The following is a 16205-nucleotide window of genomic DNA, read 5'->3' as shown; positions in this document are numbered from 1 at the left end:
ATTAATAAAAGTAGGTTTTGAGCATGGACTTAAACAAGTCAATGGAGGGGGCAGATCTGATTGGGAGGGGGATGCAGTTCTACAGTTTGGGGGCAGACACAGCAAAGGCACCATCACCCCTGAGCTTAAGTCTGGAGCGTGGGATAGTCAGGAGCCCCAGGTCAGCTGACCTGAGGGACCTGGGCGTAGAATAGGATGGGACCAGACCATTAAGGGAACCTCAAAGTCAATTCTGAACTTTATAGGCAGCCAGTGGAGAGAGGCCAAAACAGATGTGATATGGTCTCTCCTTCGGGTATCTGTGAGGAGCCTGGCAGCGGCGCTCTGACTAATATTGGTGTACAGAGAGTTACAGTAATCTAAATGTACTACAACCATGTACGTAGCCTACACAATAAAATGCTGTTTAGATGTTAATAAACTGGTAATATTCGATAGACATAATATTACTCTCACAGAGGCTTTTTGGCTGCTAGTATTTTTGGGACCCATCTGTACTCATAGACATATAGGGGATATGTTACCGATATGTGCATTTGTCCCCTCCAGGTGTAATGTCACTGTCACAAATATAGTATGGTAGAATCTACATTGCAAAGTAACAACAGCAGAGCTCTAAGGGTTGATCTCTGTCTCTGGCGAACATTTGTTTATCCCCAAGGTAACAGATATGAAAAGCAAGAGGGTCAAAGTTCAGGGCGTAATGTTATGAGAAAGTAGTATGTCCTGATTGTGTGCATACTGCATGCAACAGAACATAATTGCAATGCCCCTGTCTGTACTCTACTACAGTAAGATTTATCATGCAAGTCTTGTAGAAGGGTTTGTGAATTGCCTGTTTTGCCTAACTAAACGATCTTCCATCACTGGGTAATTTAACAATAACTACTTAAAGATTTCTTTACATCAAATACACCTTTAACCTTTCCTCTGAACTGATATAGTTTAATATAAACAGCTGCATGAAGATGACAGGGACTATTACACGTAAATGACCTTGTTTGCACAGCGGTTTACAGAATATCGCGATATCGTTGACGTAACACTGGCACTGCCCGCACTCTCGCGAGAACGTCAACGTCACTGTAGTGTCACAGGTCACCAGTGTGTGTTTGTAGCAGTTACCTTACGTCCATAGTGGCGTTACCATCAGTTGGACCATAGATTCTCAAAATGGAAACAGATTATGCGGAACAAACCTCACAATAGAAAGGTAATGGCTCTTTTTAAACAAACTAACCTCGTCTAAATGTTGTCGCTGCTCAGCTGCGGTTGTTTTTGGGTAAATAAAATGTTACACAGCACTTGTTACTTAGCGGCTAACGATGTTAGCTCGTAGTGCTAGTTAGCTAGGTTAGCCGAGTTTGTGGCTCCGTCGCCGCCGGGTTTGGCGTTAGCCGGCCGGCAAACGCAATATTTGCCTAGCCAACTGGTTATCAATGACGGGCATGTCAGTTAGACACCGGTGACAGCTGTGTTACACGTTTGAGTTTGTCTCTAGACGCGCTAAGGTGACACTGTCAGATGTTTAGAGGCGATGTCTCGGCGTTAATCTGTCTGAATTGGGTTAAGTTGTCAAGCTAACATAACACTGACGGAGCTGTGTGTGTGACTCCGCACAGCAAGTTCCTGCACTCCAGTCCCGATCCCCGTCACAGCGAGGATGTTCCCCAGCCTGGCCCACAGACCATGGCATGTCATCTGCAGGATCTCCTTGCAACACAGGGCCCCCCTGTCACAACGGTCCCCGAGGTTCACCCAGTTGTGCTATGGTGAGGAAGAAGTGACGTTACAGCTGTTACACTCTGTGATTCTTACTGCTCTGCTTGCTCTTCGACTATAGCTCAGTACAACCTGCAAAACAAACTGATGCCATGCATTTTGTTGCACAGGTTGGCAAAGTGGAGGCATACACAACTTTTGGTTCAGCCTCCCAGACTGCCGTGTTGCTTCTTTAGGACTTAGCAAGGTGCACTACTACTCTACCTCTGGCGACAGTAAAGATGGCCCCCCAAAATCAGCACCAGGTGATGCTCCATCAGCAGAGAAGGTCCTGTCTGCTGCTGCTAAAGCTACGGCAGCATCACCAGGTGACTAACTTTAATGTTTCAGAATATTGCAGATGGTGGTGTCCGTCTTCTCCTGACATTTTGTGTGGCGTTCCATTGTGTCACTAATGTTTGCTTATATTCCCCTTCTGTAACTGATGTCTTATTGCATGCTCTGTCAACATAAGCACCAGAAAATGCTACTGGTAAGTTTATAGTGTTGAGGAAAATGTAAAAGCCCCCAGAAGAATTTCTCTTCAGTTCACGTCTTTGATTACATTTAAATGTTTGCTCCCATAGATTCAACACCTCAGGGGCTGACGAAAGCGGAGACAATTCAAGTGAAAGGTAATGAACTTGCTGCCTTACTCTTGATTTACCTTTTATTTTTGGTATCTTAAGAATGTGGGTGTGATTTGGTGGCCTACGCAAGAATGATGACTAATAAAAGCAGATCAAAACTGTGTATCATAATTTCCATCTGATGTCACACGCAGTTCGGGCAGTCCTAAAAAAAAGGGAATATGGAGCCAAGTACACAAAGAACAACTTTATCACAGCAGTCAGAGCCATGAATGAATTCTGCCTGAAACCAAGGTAACTCCTGTTCACAGACATAACTATGTCATGTTGAAATTATTTGATAAAACAACACTGAACTGTAAGTCACCATGGCAAAGCTGAATTGAACAGTATTGAATGGTCATATGTTCAGTGTAACAATGTTCAGTGCGAGCTGAGATGCTGGCAGACCCCAGCACAAATTCCTTTGAGTTAATAAGTAAACACGCTGTTTTGATTAGCTGATTTAAGATGGCCTAACATTGTCTAACTCAGGATTTCCTCAATCTTTTTTCTTCCCCTCATGTGTTCGCAGTGATCTGGAACAGCTTCGAAAGATCAGAAGACGCAGCCCTCACGACGACACAGAGGCGTTCACTGTCTTTTTGCGGTCAGATGTGGAGGCCAAGTTAGTTCTTCATCCTTTTTTCCTTTACACATCAAAAGATAGCAAAAATATAAATGCTATATGTCCTCCAACAAATTATTGCTCAAACCACCATTTTTCATTGATATGTTCTCTATCTTTTGTTTATTCATTTATTTCTCTGTGTGACTTCAGAGCACTGGAGGTATGGGGGAGCCATGAAGCGCTGGCCCGAGAGAGAAATCTAAGGAAAGAGGTGGAGAGAGAGTACCAAGAGAGTAGGTTTTTATTTTTCCCTGGCTAGATGTGCCTCTGTGAAAATGCAATGATACCTAAGAAATTATCTTAAAGCAGAAAATATTTGGGAAATGTGCCTGTTTACTTTCTGGCAGGGAGTTTAATGAGAAGATCAATACCATTTTTATAATAGGCTGTTAGATTTGAAGCTACAGCAGGTAAGCTTAGCTCAGCACAAAGACTGGAAATGAGGAAACAGCTAACCTGAGTTCACGAGTAAATGTAATATCTCCTACGCAAAACCCAAGTGTAATAAAAATAGTAATTATTTTTTAATGTTTTTGGGAGATTATGTGCTGGACTATTTCTTGGCTTTGAGCAGTTGCCAGGCAACCAGTGGATACTCCAAGAATACACTGCTCACAGCCAAGATATAGTTTGACACATAACCATCCGTAAGATGGACGATTGTCGTTTTTACACTTTGGATTTTGCACGGATTTAACAAATGAGATGTAACATGGTAATAATATGGGCTGGGCTGGCTCAGTACGTGATACCTTTAAGGTATCGACTGAAATAACCAAGTACCAAGTAGTATTGAAACGTCACCTGTCAAACAATACCTACATTCAATCCATTTTGCTTCGGAGGTCTGATCCCAGGCAGTCCCGATTCCCCGTTGGATCAGCAGACTTTCTGTTGATCAGGTCTCTGGGCTAGAAGCTGCTCTCCTCCTGGCAACTTATCAGTTTAACATCTGCCCTGTTAGCACGGGATATCACAGCAGCAGCAGTTAACATCCAGGACCGAGCCGTTAAAAGGTCCCAACAAACCCAATATAACTGTTAGCTAACGTTAACTGTGTGATACTAACAGTTAGCTTTGTCGCTGGGTGTACAACCGGCAGACTCTCACAACTGTCCCAAAAGCGATGCTCCCGCTCTCGCTGAAGCAGAGACAACCCATACAGTCTTTGGTGAAGTTGAGCACGGTGTATTGACAGAGGTGGCAGTGCAGCGAGGTGCTGAGATGCTACCGAACATTTGAAAGTATGGCTGTTACACTACACCCCACTCCATTCATATCATGGATATCAAATGAAGGACTCTGTTGGTATTTGTATCACTTTAACTGTCCGAATATTGGTTCTGTTATTGTAATTTTTTAAGCGATACCCAGCCTGAGTATTTACTGAGCCATGAATGTGCTGGTAGGCAGATTTTGTTACCTTTAGACAGAGCCAGGCTCGGCTATGCTGGCTGTAGCTTCATATTTAACAGTCTCATGCTTTGCCAGAAAGCAAGTAAGAATGTTCTCCAAAATATCTAACTATTCCTTTTAATGGTTAGAACTGAGCTCAAGACCCATTTTGACTGCAGTAGAAATGTTGTGACTATTTGTAGAGTTGCAATGATTAGTCAATTAATAGATAAGCAACTGAACAGAAAATTAATTGGCATAGAAGTTTTGTCAATTTCTGGAGCAAAAAAGACTGTTTTCTGAGATTTTGTTAACAAAAACATTAATAATAAATAAAAATAATCGCCTGAACTGTTGACGTATTCATTTGTATCTCTTGTTTGCTGACATCCAGATATTTTTCGGAATCAGCAGTTGTTGAAGGAATACAAAGACTTTTGGGGAAACACGAAGGTGAGCTCTTTTACCATTTTGTTTAAAAACAGGATAAAATCTCCACATTTAAATGTGAAGACAATAAAGTAATGTGGACATTAGCGGTGTGTTTGTGTGACTCTGCTCCAGAGGTCACTGCATCTGTATGTCAGTGTCATTATCTGTCATCATTCATGCACTTCCCCCTCTTTACTGTTATTTTAATAACCATACTGTACCGTTCTACCCTTCTCTGGTATGTCATGGTTTACTCTATACTTTGCTGGCCTGTTTTTCCAGAGTGTTCCCACAGTATCTTTCATTAGATAACATCAACTGTTTAAATTGAGAGGTGGAAATTCCTGACCATGACGTAAGGCCAGTTGTTAAATTTCACTTTTTTTGTTCCTTAAAGCCTCGATCAGGCAAGAGGACAACTTTCCTACAAGGGCCGGGGAAGGTGGTCATGGTCGCTATCTGCATGTAAGTTTTAACACTCTCACCCTTGTTTTCAACTACTGTGAAGTCTGTCTGTACTTTACTGAACTGTAACACACACAGCAGGATGTTCAGGATTAGAGAGGAGCCACGAGGGTGCTCTCAGCAGGGTCACTGCGTACAGTGTGTCAGAGGAATATCAGAGTGTAACATTTGGGAAACTGAGCAAAAATAGTGACTGCATGTGTACAGTAGACCTACTTTCAGTTGAGATCTTTTATTCTAAAAAAAAACCAACCCTGCACTTCAAAGTTTTGACGCTCACTGAAGTAAAGATCTAAAAGATGTGAAAATTTGATGGGGTACGGATGGGAACTTGTCTCACATGAGATCTCTATTGGATTAGGATGATTGTGTTAGAGAACATGTGCAGTCACATGAACGGCAGCTTCATTCACTTGGTATGCACAAGGACTCACAGGACTCAATTAGAGGAGAGGTCCAGTCTGGGTGTCAATTGTGTGATTTAGGAGCATCCAAACAGGAAGGCTGAAACGCTTTGTAATAAACATGATACAAACCTTCAGCCAGATTTATTTGTCTACATTTAACAGCCACATTATCAGGTACCTAACTATGTTTTTATGTCCAGTACAAGCTACCTGATCAGTGTGAGACCACCTCAGTCAGAACTGCTGTTAACCATGAAATTATGTTTTAGATGATGCATTATTTTATTGCCCTTTGAGTGCTTCCTCTACTTCAATAAATCAATCAGTCAAACTGAATTTGTATAGCACATTTTGTACAGGTTCAGTTCAAAGTGCTTCACAGATGACTGACAAGGCAACAGTTTAACAACATGAAACCAAAGTACTCAAGACAATAAATGAAACTGTTACAATATTGATTTAAAAGCTGTAACAGCAGCAATTGTAGTAAAACTAAGTAAAATAAAAATAAGATGAAACAGATCAAAATGATAAAAAAATAAAAATAATGATAAGAAAAATGCAATAAAATAGATTTAAAAGTCATAATAATAAAATTGTTATAAAAACTAGACTAAAAACTTAATAGATTAAAAAGACAAAACAAGAATTGAAAATGACAATAAAAATACAATGAAATAGTTTTAAAAGCTATGATAAAAAAAAGTTAAACTAGACTAAAAACTAAATAAAGAGATAATTAAGACAAAACAATTAAAAAAGACAATAAAAAACAATAAAATAGATTTAATAGGTATGACAATAATCATAAAAATAATAAAAAATAAATAGTTATAAAACAAGAATAAAAAATAGATAAAATAAATTAAAAACAAAAAAAAACAATAAGAGGGATACAAATATATAATGATTTAATGATAATAAAATAACAGATAAAATTAATTTTTCCTTTTATGTTTTGTTTTTCCTTATACTTGTTTTTCTGTGTCCTCAGCAATGGGCTGAACTTCTTCTTCAAGCTCCTGGCTTGGGTCTACACTGGATCAGCTAGCATGTTCTCAGAGGCCATCCACTCTCTGGCTGACACCTGCAACCAGGCTCTGCTCGCCTTGGGAATCAGCCAGTCTGTCCGCAACCCTGATCCCGGGCACCCGTAAGCACCACACTTCACTATACTTAATGAATAAAAGAAGTTAATGAGATGATGTAGGTCAAAGTCTACAGTTTATGGATTTAGAAGTTCGCAGAAGGAACCATTAATCCGAGGCTACATGTGTGTGTGTCCTTTACAAAGTCCTGGTCCTGGCTCTGTTTAAATGACACCATAATAGAGACCATACATCTTTTCCAGGTACGGCTTCTCCAACATGCGCTATATTGCCTCCCTCATCAGTGGGGTGGGCATTTTTATGATGGGAGCAGGCCTCTCTTGGTACCATGGCATCATGGGATTGCTGCACCCAGAGCCCATTGAATCTTTATTATGGGTGAGTGACTGTTTTTAAAGCAGACTTTTTGAGTGCAGAACCTGCACAATTTTGTTTATGGATGGGCTGCTTTTCACTGGTTTGAGTGACTATTTTTGACCCTTGTCTGTAATAACAGTTGCTTATATAGAACATGATAGTGATCCAACACATTTCTGTGTTCCAGGCGTACTGTATTTTGGCGGGCTCTCTGGTGTCTGAAGGAGGTCGGTAATACGAAGAAAGTTATAGATAATTGATGACGTGTTGACAAATGCAGTTTGAACTGAAACATCTTCTGTTTTCTTCTCTCAGCCACGTTACTAGTAGCCATCAATGAGATAAAGAGGAGCGCCCAAATGAATGGACTGTCTTTTTATGAATATGGTATGTACAACCGAAATACTTATGTTTTACTGATGATGCCCTGCAGTTTATTTAGCTCTCATCTACCTAAAGATGCAGGCGACATGAAGCTGATATAAGCTGATATAAGATATAAGGGAGGGGAATGAATTCTGAATGAATTTAATTAGTTAAAATTCCATACAACACTGTTTTTATTTATTTTATTTTATCCATATTTAACCAGGTAAGTCCTGTTGAGAGCAACAATCTCTTTTACAAGGGAGACCTGGCCTGACAGCAGCATACGACAAGTTACAACCAAACAACAACACAATTAAAAAAACATGAAAGATATATAGTAACATGCAGAAATATTAGAACACCTGCGATGACAATGATAAGAACCAATCATACATCATATGTCCTTGTACTCATGACAGCTGTGAAGTCAGGCTGAGAGACGTATTCATGTAGTTTCAACTCTTTTTGAATATTTTTCCAAGTGAGAGGCAGAGCGCATAAACGCTTTCTTTCCCAGCTCAGTCCGTGCACTAGTAACAGACAATATATATACATATATTATATACAGAGGAGGATGGTTTAAGGTTTGTTCAATCTGAGCGGACCTGAGGGCTGATTAGTGATATGTTGAGTCTAAAGCCAGAGTCTTACATCTTACAAAGGTCTGTCTTTTTTAACCTGGCTACATTGCCATGGTAACTTAAGCTTAATGGTTAACCTGGTCCAGACCAGTGTTTGTTCCTGGTTTAGGCTTGAAATCTCTATCACTAAAAAGAGCTTTTTACTCCAAACAACAGTGTTGCTTTTTACTGTGATAATTTCCTGAAGAAAGCCTGGGTTAACAAAGACAGTTGACAGCTAAATGACCTGTATCTGTACTCTGAATGGGCAAAGTTTATGCCAGAAGTGCGTGGAGTTTAAATCTAAAGTGGGTTGGGCCTAATCAGACATTGATATTTTAAGCCTGAAATTTAATCAGAAGATGCAACATTTATTAACTATAACTACTCAGTGATGAACTAACTAAGTTTTTTTTTTTAGAACAGCCTCAGAATTGAGCTTCAGATATTTTTTTTTTTTTTTTCACAAAAGTAACAGATGACTCACAGCTACCAAAATGATGATTTTCCTTTATCACCAGTACAGATAATGACACATTTTTCTCGTATGATGCTCGTACTCAGAAAAAGTACATTATCTGTACCAGATACTTGTTTCATGCGGCTCAACCCCGTTGATAACCACCGTCATGACACCCGTTATTTCTGACTGAGGCTGTAGGGTTTGTCAGGACAGCTCAAGCACAGAAAGTCTGGCCAAGTCAATTAAATTTTCCTTCTGTTCATGTACTAGCTGTATATGTCTCGTATTTTATTTATTCATATTTTTACTTCTCTGTCTCTGCTTATTTCTGTCTGTGTGCTGCTGTAAGAGCTGACTTTCTCCTGTGGGGATCAACAAAGGCTTATCTTAGAAATTGGTGTAATGTGGATACACATAGCTTGAAAACTGAGCTGTAAACATGGTCTTTTGTTTTTTTTAATACGTGCAGTAATGCAGAGTCGAGACCCCAGTACTAATGTGGTGCTGCTGGAGGACGCTGCAGCAGTGTTAGGAGTCATCATGGCTGCTGGCTGCATGGGGCTCACCTCACTCACAGGTAAATAAGAGTCATGCAGTTATTGAGTTCACATTTTATTGCTTTGGTTTATGTTATCTGCTCTACCTGTACTATGATTTATTATTCTTCCATTGATAAAACAATCAGGATAATCTTTCTCTTGTGTTTCTGTACTTTGGTCTGTTAATGGCAGTGATTTAGATTTCTTAAGTTCTGCTCTTTATTTCATTTTCTTTCCCTCTGTCCCTCTCCGTCTGTGTCGTCCCAGGTAACCCATACTATGACAGTTTGGGCTCTCTGGGCGTGGGTACGTTGCTGGGCACAGTCTCAGCCTTCCTCATCTACACTAACACAGAGGCTCTGCTGGGTCGCTCCATACAGGCTGAACGTGTACAGAAGCTTACCGAGTTCCTGGAGAACGACCCCGCAGTAAGGTCAGCAAATGAACAGGCACAATCTGGTGCACGCACACACACACACACACCACACACACACCTCCACGGCTGTAAAATAATTTATGGTTCTCATCATGGTAGTAATCCTTATTTACAACCCACAAACCACCAAGCGAGCTGGTCCACATGGTCTAACTCGACGTTACAGGTCTGCTGATGTTGATGGACAACATTCAGGCTTAAAATAGACCAGGTGGTATTTACTGGTCTTCACATGCGACGGTCTTTAGGGCCAGCTGTACACAGAGCATCTGATCCAGTTTAATACCTCTGTCACAGCAGGAACATGCGAGTAACACACCTCGCTGTAAGAGGTTAAACATTGAAGGAAAAAGAAGGAATGACGACAGTGACAGCCTTGCAGCACTGCAAACAACACTATAACCCATTATATCTTTGACATTTCAACTTTGACTGAAAAATTGGATCCTTCCACCAGATTAAAAACACACATAATATGATGCTCACTGACGTTATTTCATTCACATATTCGCATTTGTTGTCCTTGTTATTGGTCTCCAAAAAGATCATGGCCCTGTCCGGGAGAGGCTGACAGTCAGCCAGTTGCCCAATCAGGCCAGTGATGGGGCAATTTTCCAGACACTGATCACAAGCAACATTACTACGTCCGCTGTACTCTCCAAGACTTCGCTTTGCTCTCTTTCTGTATCTGTCTCTACTCAGAGTCACGGGAACATGAGTACAGCTCACCGTGCAAAGACAGACACAGGCAGGCTTGTTTATTTCATAGATAAAATGGTGGTCAATATAAACAACATATGAGCTAAAACACATAAAACATTCATTGTGTCTTAGTGAAAAACATGTGACTGGTGTTATAAGAGCAGTGTAGTTGCTTTAAGGAATTGCCTGTGCTGCTGGTGTGTGGTTGAGGGAGACAGAAACAAAGGCTGCACTAACAGAGAGAAGGTGAGAGAGATGTAAGAGCAGAGACGTAAACCTGCAGTCCATGCTACACAGCATAATCAGACTCGTGTGCTCTCTTCCCATAGTGTATACACTAAACAAATTCAGCCCATCCCAGCTGTCACTGGGCAAGAGGCGGGGTTCACCCTGGACAGGTCACCAGACTATCACAGGGCTGACACATAGAGACAGACAACCATTCACACTCACATTCACACCTACGGACAATTTAGAGTCACCAATTAGCCTGCATGTCTTTGGACTGTGGGAGGAAGCTGGAGTACCTGGAGAACCCACACTGACACAGGGAGAACATGCAGACTCCTCACAGAAGGGCTCCCCCATCCTGGGTTCGAACCAGGAACCCCTTTACTGTGAGGCAACAATGCTAACCACTGCCAGCAGAATTGAGATTTAAATTTCTTAATGATGCCTTAAGGATCTGAATTTTGGAACCGGTTGTCGATGCCCAACCCTGATCATGTTGTAGCAGGAATCCACAGTAGCGATGTTTTGTTCTCTGTGATAGTTGCTTGTACCTGCCAAACCTGCAGAACTCCTGACATGCTTTGTTTCATTATGAGCAGAGCCATCCACGATGTGAAGGCCACTGATTTGGGACTGAGTAAAGTGCGCTTCAAGGCTGAAGTTGACTTTGATGGTCGAGTGGTGACACGGTCTTATCTGGAAAAACAAGACATTGACCAAATCCTCAATGTAAGTTTGTTTTTTCACTTTAAAACAGAATCCTTTTTCTTTAATATTGCAACTTTAAATTTTGATGTCTACTTTTTATAACCGTGATGTGTGGTAGGCTATAAACATGTCTTTTGAACCGTATTATGAATCAGTCTCATTGTTTGTTTTCAAGGAAACATTGAACAAATCACAAATCCATTCAAAACAAAGATTTTTCAGTCATTAGGGGATAATTACGGGTTTTTATTTTTCTTTTTTATGCCATCATCGCAGTAATGAGTCATAAAATAAAGAACAAAATGTCGTTTTACAGACTATAAATTTTTATGTTCCTCTTGTTGGCAGAAAGCGCTGCTGCATATTAATTCAATTCAATTCAATTCAATTCAATTTTATTTATAAAGCCCAATATCACAAATCACAATTTGCCTCACAGGGCTTTACAGCATACGACATCCCTCTGTCCTTAAGACCCTCACAGCGGATAAGGAAAAACTCCCCAAAAAAAACCCCTTTAACGGGGAAAAAAAACCGGTAGAAACCTCAGGAAGAGCAACTGAGGAGGGATCCCTCTTCCAGGACGGACAGACGTGCAATAGATGTCGTACAGAACAGATCAGCATAATAAATTAACAGTAATCCATATGACACAATGAGACAGAGAGAGAGAGAGAGAGAGAGAGAGAGAGAGAGAGAGAGAGAGAGAGATGCAGGTAATGACAGTAGCTTACAACAACATTAATGAAAGTAATAATATTATAGTTATAGTTCTGGCTACTGTGGTACAATATGTTGAAAGTATGTATTAATATCTGACAGTATACTTGTGTGACAATACATTTACAGTTACACTTTTACAACTTTTTACAACCCCCTTACACTGCAGATAACAAAGTGACTTTTAATAACAGAAATTGATTGGCTGTCAGGACATTTTAGTTTAAAAAAAAGTCCCTGGTGCATTAATCTAACATTGGAAGAAGTACTGTTTAGGTTGAAGTGTATTTATGTAACATTTATAGTTATAATATACAATATAATCATTATACAAATGAATTATAAATGACCCTCTGCAGATGAGGATTGAGCTTCAGTTCAGTCCGAGTGACCAAAAATTATAAACTTTTTGCAACAGGAATCTGGACAAGCCTGACCTTGACTTTTCATGAAATCATTTGTAACTCTTTACCCCCCAAATGAGCATGTGTATATCAGTTACTCACCCCGTGTTATGTTGAATTTGTGAAGAAAACTTTCTTTACTCGCATGCCTCCGCGGTGAACGAAGAATCCAAAAACTGAGAAAATTCTTGATGAATCCGTGTTAACGGGGCCCATGTTCATCACCATATCCGTTCACAAGCTCTCAGGCAACTGGTGCAGTATAATCCCAGTCTCATTTATCCAGTCGTATGCTCAGTATTTCCCAAACAGACAACTCTTTTCAGCAGGTGACCCAAGTGAAAGTGAAAGTTATCTGTTTTCTTCAAAGCCGAATTCCACTGACAAAAACAGTAATTTCCTCAATCAGTGCGTTTATTATTTTATTGTGTGACTTTGATGTTTTAAAGGGTTAGTTCTACTTCACCAAAGTCATACGATAACACAAACTACCGATCGAGGTAGCGGTAGACCAGCAGCTCCAATGTTCAGTGAGGGAAAAAATACTGGTTTTGCACAAAGTCTGACTTTAAAGAGAGCATAGACAAATTTCACTTTGAGTTCAGTTTTAAATATTAAGGTTTTAACGAAAAGGCATGTGTTTGGGAAGTACTGAGCATTAGATTGGATAAATTGGATTATTGGATTATACTGCATGAGTTGTGTAAGAGTTTGTAAATAGATGTTTTGATATAGCTTTGCTGTTAAATGTGGACCCCTATGACTTCAATTCATCAAGAATTTTTTCCATTTTTGGATTCTTTGTCCACTTTAAATGCATGCAAGAATAACAAAGTTTTCTTCACAAATTCAATCTAACACGGGGTGAGTAATTGATAGACAAATGGTCATTTGTGGGGTAAAGTACTCCTTTAAGTGGACTATCAGTCATACATATGCTCTTTCATAGATAGACAACATAGTCAAGAATGTACGTGAGACTATAAGGACAGACATACACATAGACAAAAAAGACACAAGGAAAAAACCTGATCAAAATATTTGCTTTTGTCTCTGCAGGACATTCAGCAGGTGAAGACCCCCGAAGAGCTGGAGAACTTCATGCTGAAACACGGGGAGAACATCATCGACACCCTGGGGGCCGAGGTGGACCGCTTGGAGAAAGAGCTCAAGGTACTGAAATATTAAACTTGTCCAAGTTGTTGTGTACAAAACACTCACTTTTTATTATATCAGGGTGCTGTTGTTATAGTTATCATTGGAATTTCTCTGCACAGCAAAGACAGATTTGTACATAACCCTTTTTGTTCCTCCGCAGCAACGAAACCCAGAGGTTCGTCACGTAGACCTGGAGATACTATAATACCCAGCGGGTCTCTGCTGAGGGAACATCCTGCTGTACCAAGAAGAGGAAATGATAAAAGGAGGGCCAAGCCCGCCTCCGCTTTCTGCCTCCAACCCCGACCTCCACAAAACAAACCTCCGTCTCTGCACAACTCATCAAGTCTTACTGTAGAATAGTCCACAACCATGCTGGAGGTCTGGGCATTTATCGTGCTTTCTTTGCGTTGCTTGAACTCCAGTTAGCCGTGAATCCAACCTGCCGGAGATCCAGCGTTTCCTGCTGAAGACTAAGAACTGTCATTAGTCTCCTTAAGTTTTAAGAGAAATGTAAGTCTCTGTTGCAGTTCATACACATCTATAGTCCAGTTTAGTCTTCTGGTCGTTTGCTTGAGCTCACATTCCTGTATGAATGTGTTTGGATTCGGTTCAGAAACAAACAGAAATGGACCAGTACCATTTACTAGACTTTAATGTAATCCTTGAACCACAGTGATAGTGTGTCCTTCATTAGGACGAAGGAAACCTGAGAGGTACATATTCAACCTAAATTTATTTAACTTCTAGACGATATTAGATGTTTTTTTTTTTTCTTTTAATGTAAAAACTGAGGAACTGACGATGGTGCGATCCTGCTGCAGGTTCTCAAATGAAGACGGTTTGTGATATATAGATTTTAATGCTATTACAGAGGAAGAAATACAAATTAAAACGTATTATTGAGACATTTCGCTGCATTGTATGTTAGAGTTGAAGAGTGAACTAAGGTTAAAAACAGTAGAACTTGAGCTTATGCAAATCATGAATACTAGAAAACAGGGTGTTAAAGGACAAGTTGAAAGTCTAAGAATTTATCAGACATGTTGATCTTTACAAATCCCAAATGACATTATAGGTAGCAGCATCCCTCTCTTTCATTTCTCTCTTGACCAGCTTCACACTCCAAACTTTGATGCTCTCCAAATTTAGTAACTTGGTCTCGTTAGGTTTGGCAGCTGATCAGCAGGTGACTGATTGTACTGATCCAAAGATGAAGTACTGAAGGGTTGCAGCTTCCCTACTGTAAATAAGCAGTCCATGGCGACAAAAAGTACCAAACGAACGGACCAGCCCCATCTCTAAAAGTTGTGGTTTTTTTTTTGTTTTGTTTTTTGTTTTTTCCTTTAATCATCCGGGACGTCACCCTGTACAGTACATGTATCAAATAATCAAGTGCATAATCTCCTACTTTGGTGTTTCTGCTGAATAATCTGTGTGAAACATACAGCGACTGTGCTTTTTGGCTTTTCATTCTGCTTCTTACTTCAGTCAGTCACAGCAGCAGCAGCAGCAGCAGCAGCACCGGACACACCTGCCTCACTCTGCTTCAGGAGGTGGGCCCGAGGCATTTCATCTCTGCTGTGAGGGTGCATATATATTTTTTTGAAGGTGTTAATAGTGTAAAATTTTCCCGTTGGTTGTAATGATGTTGCCGTTGCTGAAGGAGTTGGAATAAATTTGAAATAATTTATTAAATTATTTTTGCTTTCCTTTTCTGTCATGTGGTCGAATTTCATTTCAAGACTGCTTCATGTGTCGTATGTGAGCAATAGAGGATCCCGTCTGTGAAATAGGCGATGGCCTAGGGTGCCATCCAGAGAGGGGTATGCCAACCCCACCTTCCAATTTTTAGAGTTTTTTTATTCAGAAAAATTAAACATAAGGGGAAAATTATCCAAAAGTATGATTTAAAAAAAGTTGGTCAGTAGTAGGGGTACCTGGGACGGCAGATTTGAACTGTTTCGGTGTTTGTGTGAGACTGTTGTGACCACTTAACAGCTTGGTGTTGGATGTAGCCACTGCTGCAGTGTTAGCTCGTGCTAACAGGGCCGAGATGGTAGGAGGGGAGTGGCTCACAGGGACGGTCCTTTAGCGCTGCTTTGAACAGCAGCGACGGCTGATTGTCAGCTGTCAGCCACCACCCCCCTCCTCCTACCAGCACAATTAAGCCCCTTTTACACTGCCTCTTCAAGTTGGGAATGTCACACTTTTACGTCACCTCGCCATTCTGTATAACAGGTACAGTTGCAGAATGCAGGGTTGCTTTTGAGCAGGCACTTGAAGCAATAACAGAAACATCATTTGTATAAAAAGGACAGTTGGCGGTACGGGATCATGGGCAGAAGGGGTGTGACGTTTTGACGATGTGTTATAAGGGAAACTTAAAAAGCAGCTGCTAGCAGTCAGCAGCTAACTCAAAGAAGTAGAACAGCATACAAATATGTCCACAAATTTGGAAAACAACCAGGTCCTAACCCTCTGAGCATAGGGCGAGATTAGCTGCCATATAATAGGGATGGTAAATGATTGTTATGTTATACCAACATTATTGTTTGTAAAGCACTACTAAGGCTTTCATTACATGTCACACCGGAGGTCAACGGTATTGTGTTATGCGCACACCCATCACACCTGTTTTGCTTGTGCAATGCCAGCCTGCTGTCTTA

The 16205-nt window shown here is 40.5% G+C and overlaps 1 protein-coding gene across 2 annotated transcripts; it reads left to right on the top strand.

The window, feature by feature from the left end:
- The first annotated feature begins 1073 nt into the window (after positions 1 to 1073).
- slc30a9 (solute carrier family 30 member 9) lies at positions 1074 to 15259 on the top strand. Of its 2 annotated transcripts, XM_033633841.2 has the most exons (19): positions 1074 to 1213; positions 1623 to 1772; positions 1893 to 2090; positions 2237 to 2254; positions 2349 to 2396; positions 2546 to 2645; positions 2926 to 3018; positions 3172 to 3254; positions 4811 to 4869; positions 5246 to 5313; positions 6715 to 6873; positions 7072 to 7207; positions 7374 to 7413; positions 7502 to 7573; positions 9108 to 9215; positions 9445 to 9610; positions 11146 to 11275; positions 13438 to 13551; positions 13697 to 15259. In XM_033633841.2, exons 2-19 carry the CDS (start codon positions 1664 to 1666, stop codon positions 13739 to 13741), a joined length of 1746 nt encoding a protein of 581 aa, XP_033489732.2. In that variant the 5' UTR covers positions 1074 to 1213; positions 1623 to 1663; the 3' UTR covers positions 13742 to 15259. The 2 variants fall into 2 exon arrangements, with proteins under 2 accessions (XP_033489732.2, XP_078025588.1); XM_078169462.1 differs by lacking the exon at positions 2237 to 2254.
- The last annotated feature ends 946 nt before the right edge of the window (positions 15260 to 16205 follow it).

The sequence above is a fragment of the Epinephelus lanceolatus genome, chromosome 7, assembly GCF_041903045.1.
Source record: "Epinephelus lanceolatus isolate andai-2023 chromosome 7, ASM4190304v1, whole genome shotgun sequence".
Classification (NCBI taxonomy): domain Eukaryota; kingdom Metazoa; phylum Chordata; class Actinopteri; order Perciformes; family Serranidae; genus Epinephelus; species Epinephelus lanceolatus.
Note: the sequence above shows the minus strand (reverse complement) of the source record. Positions and strands in the feature narration are given on the sequence as shown.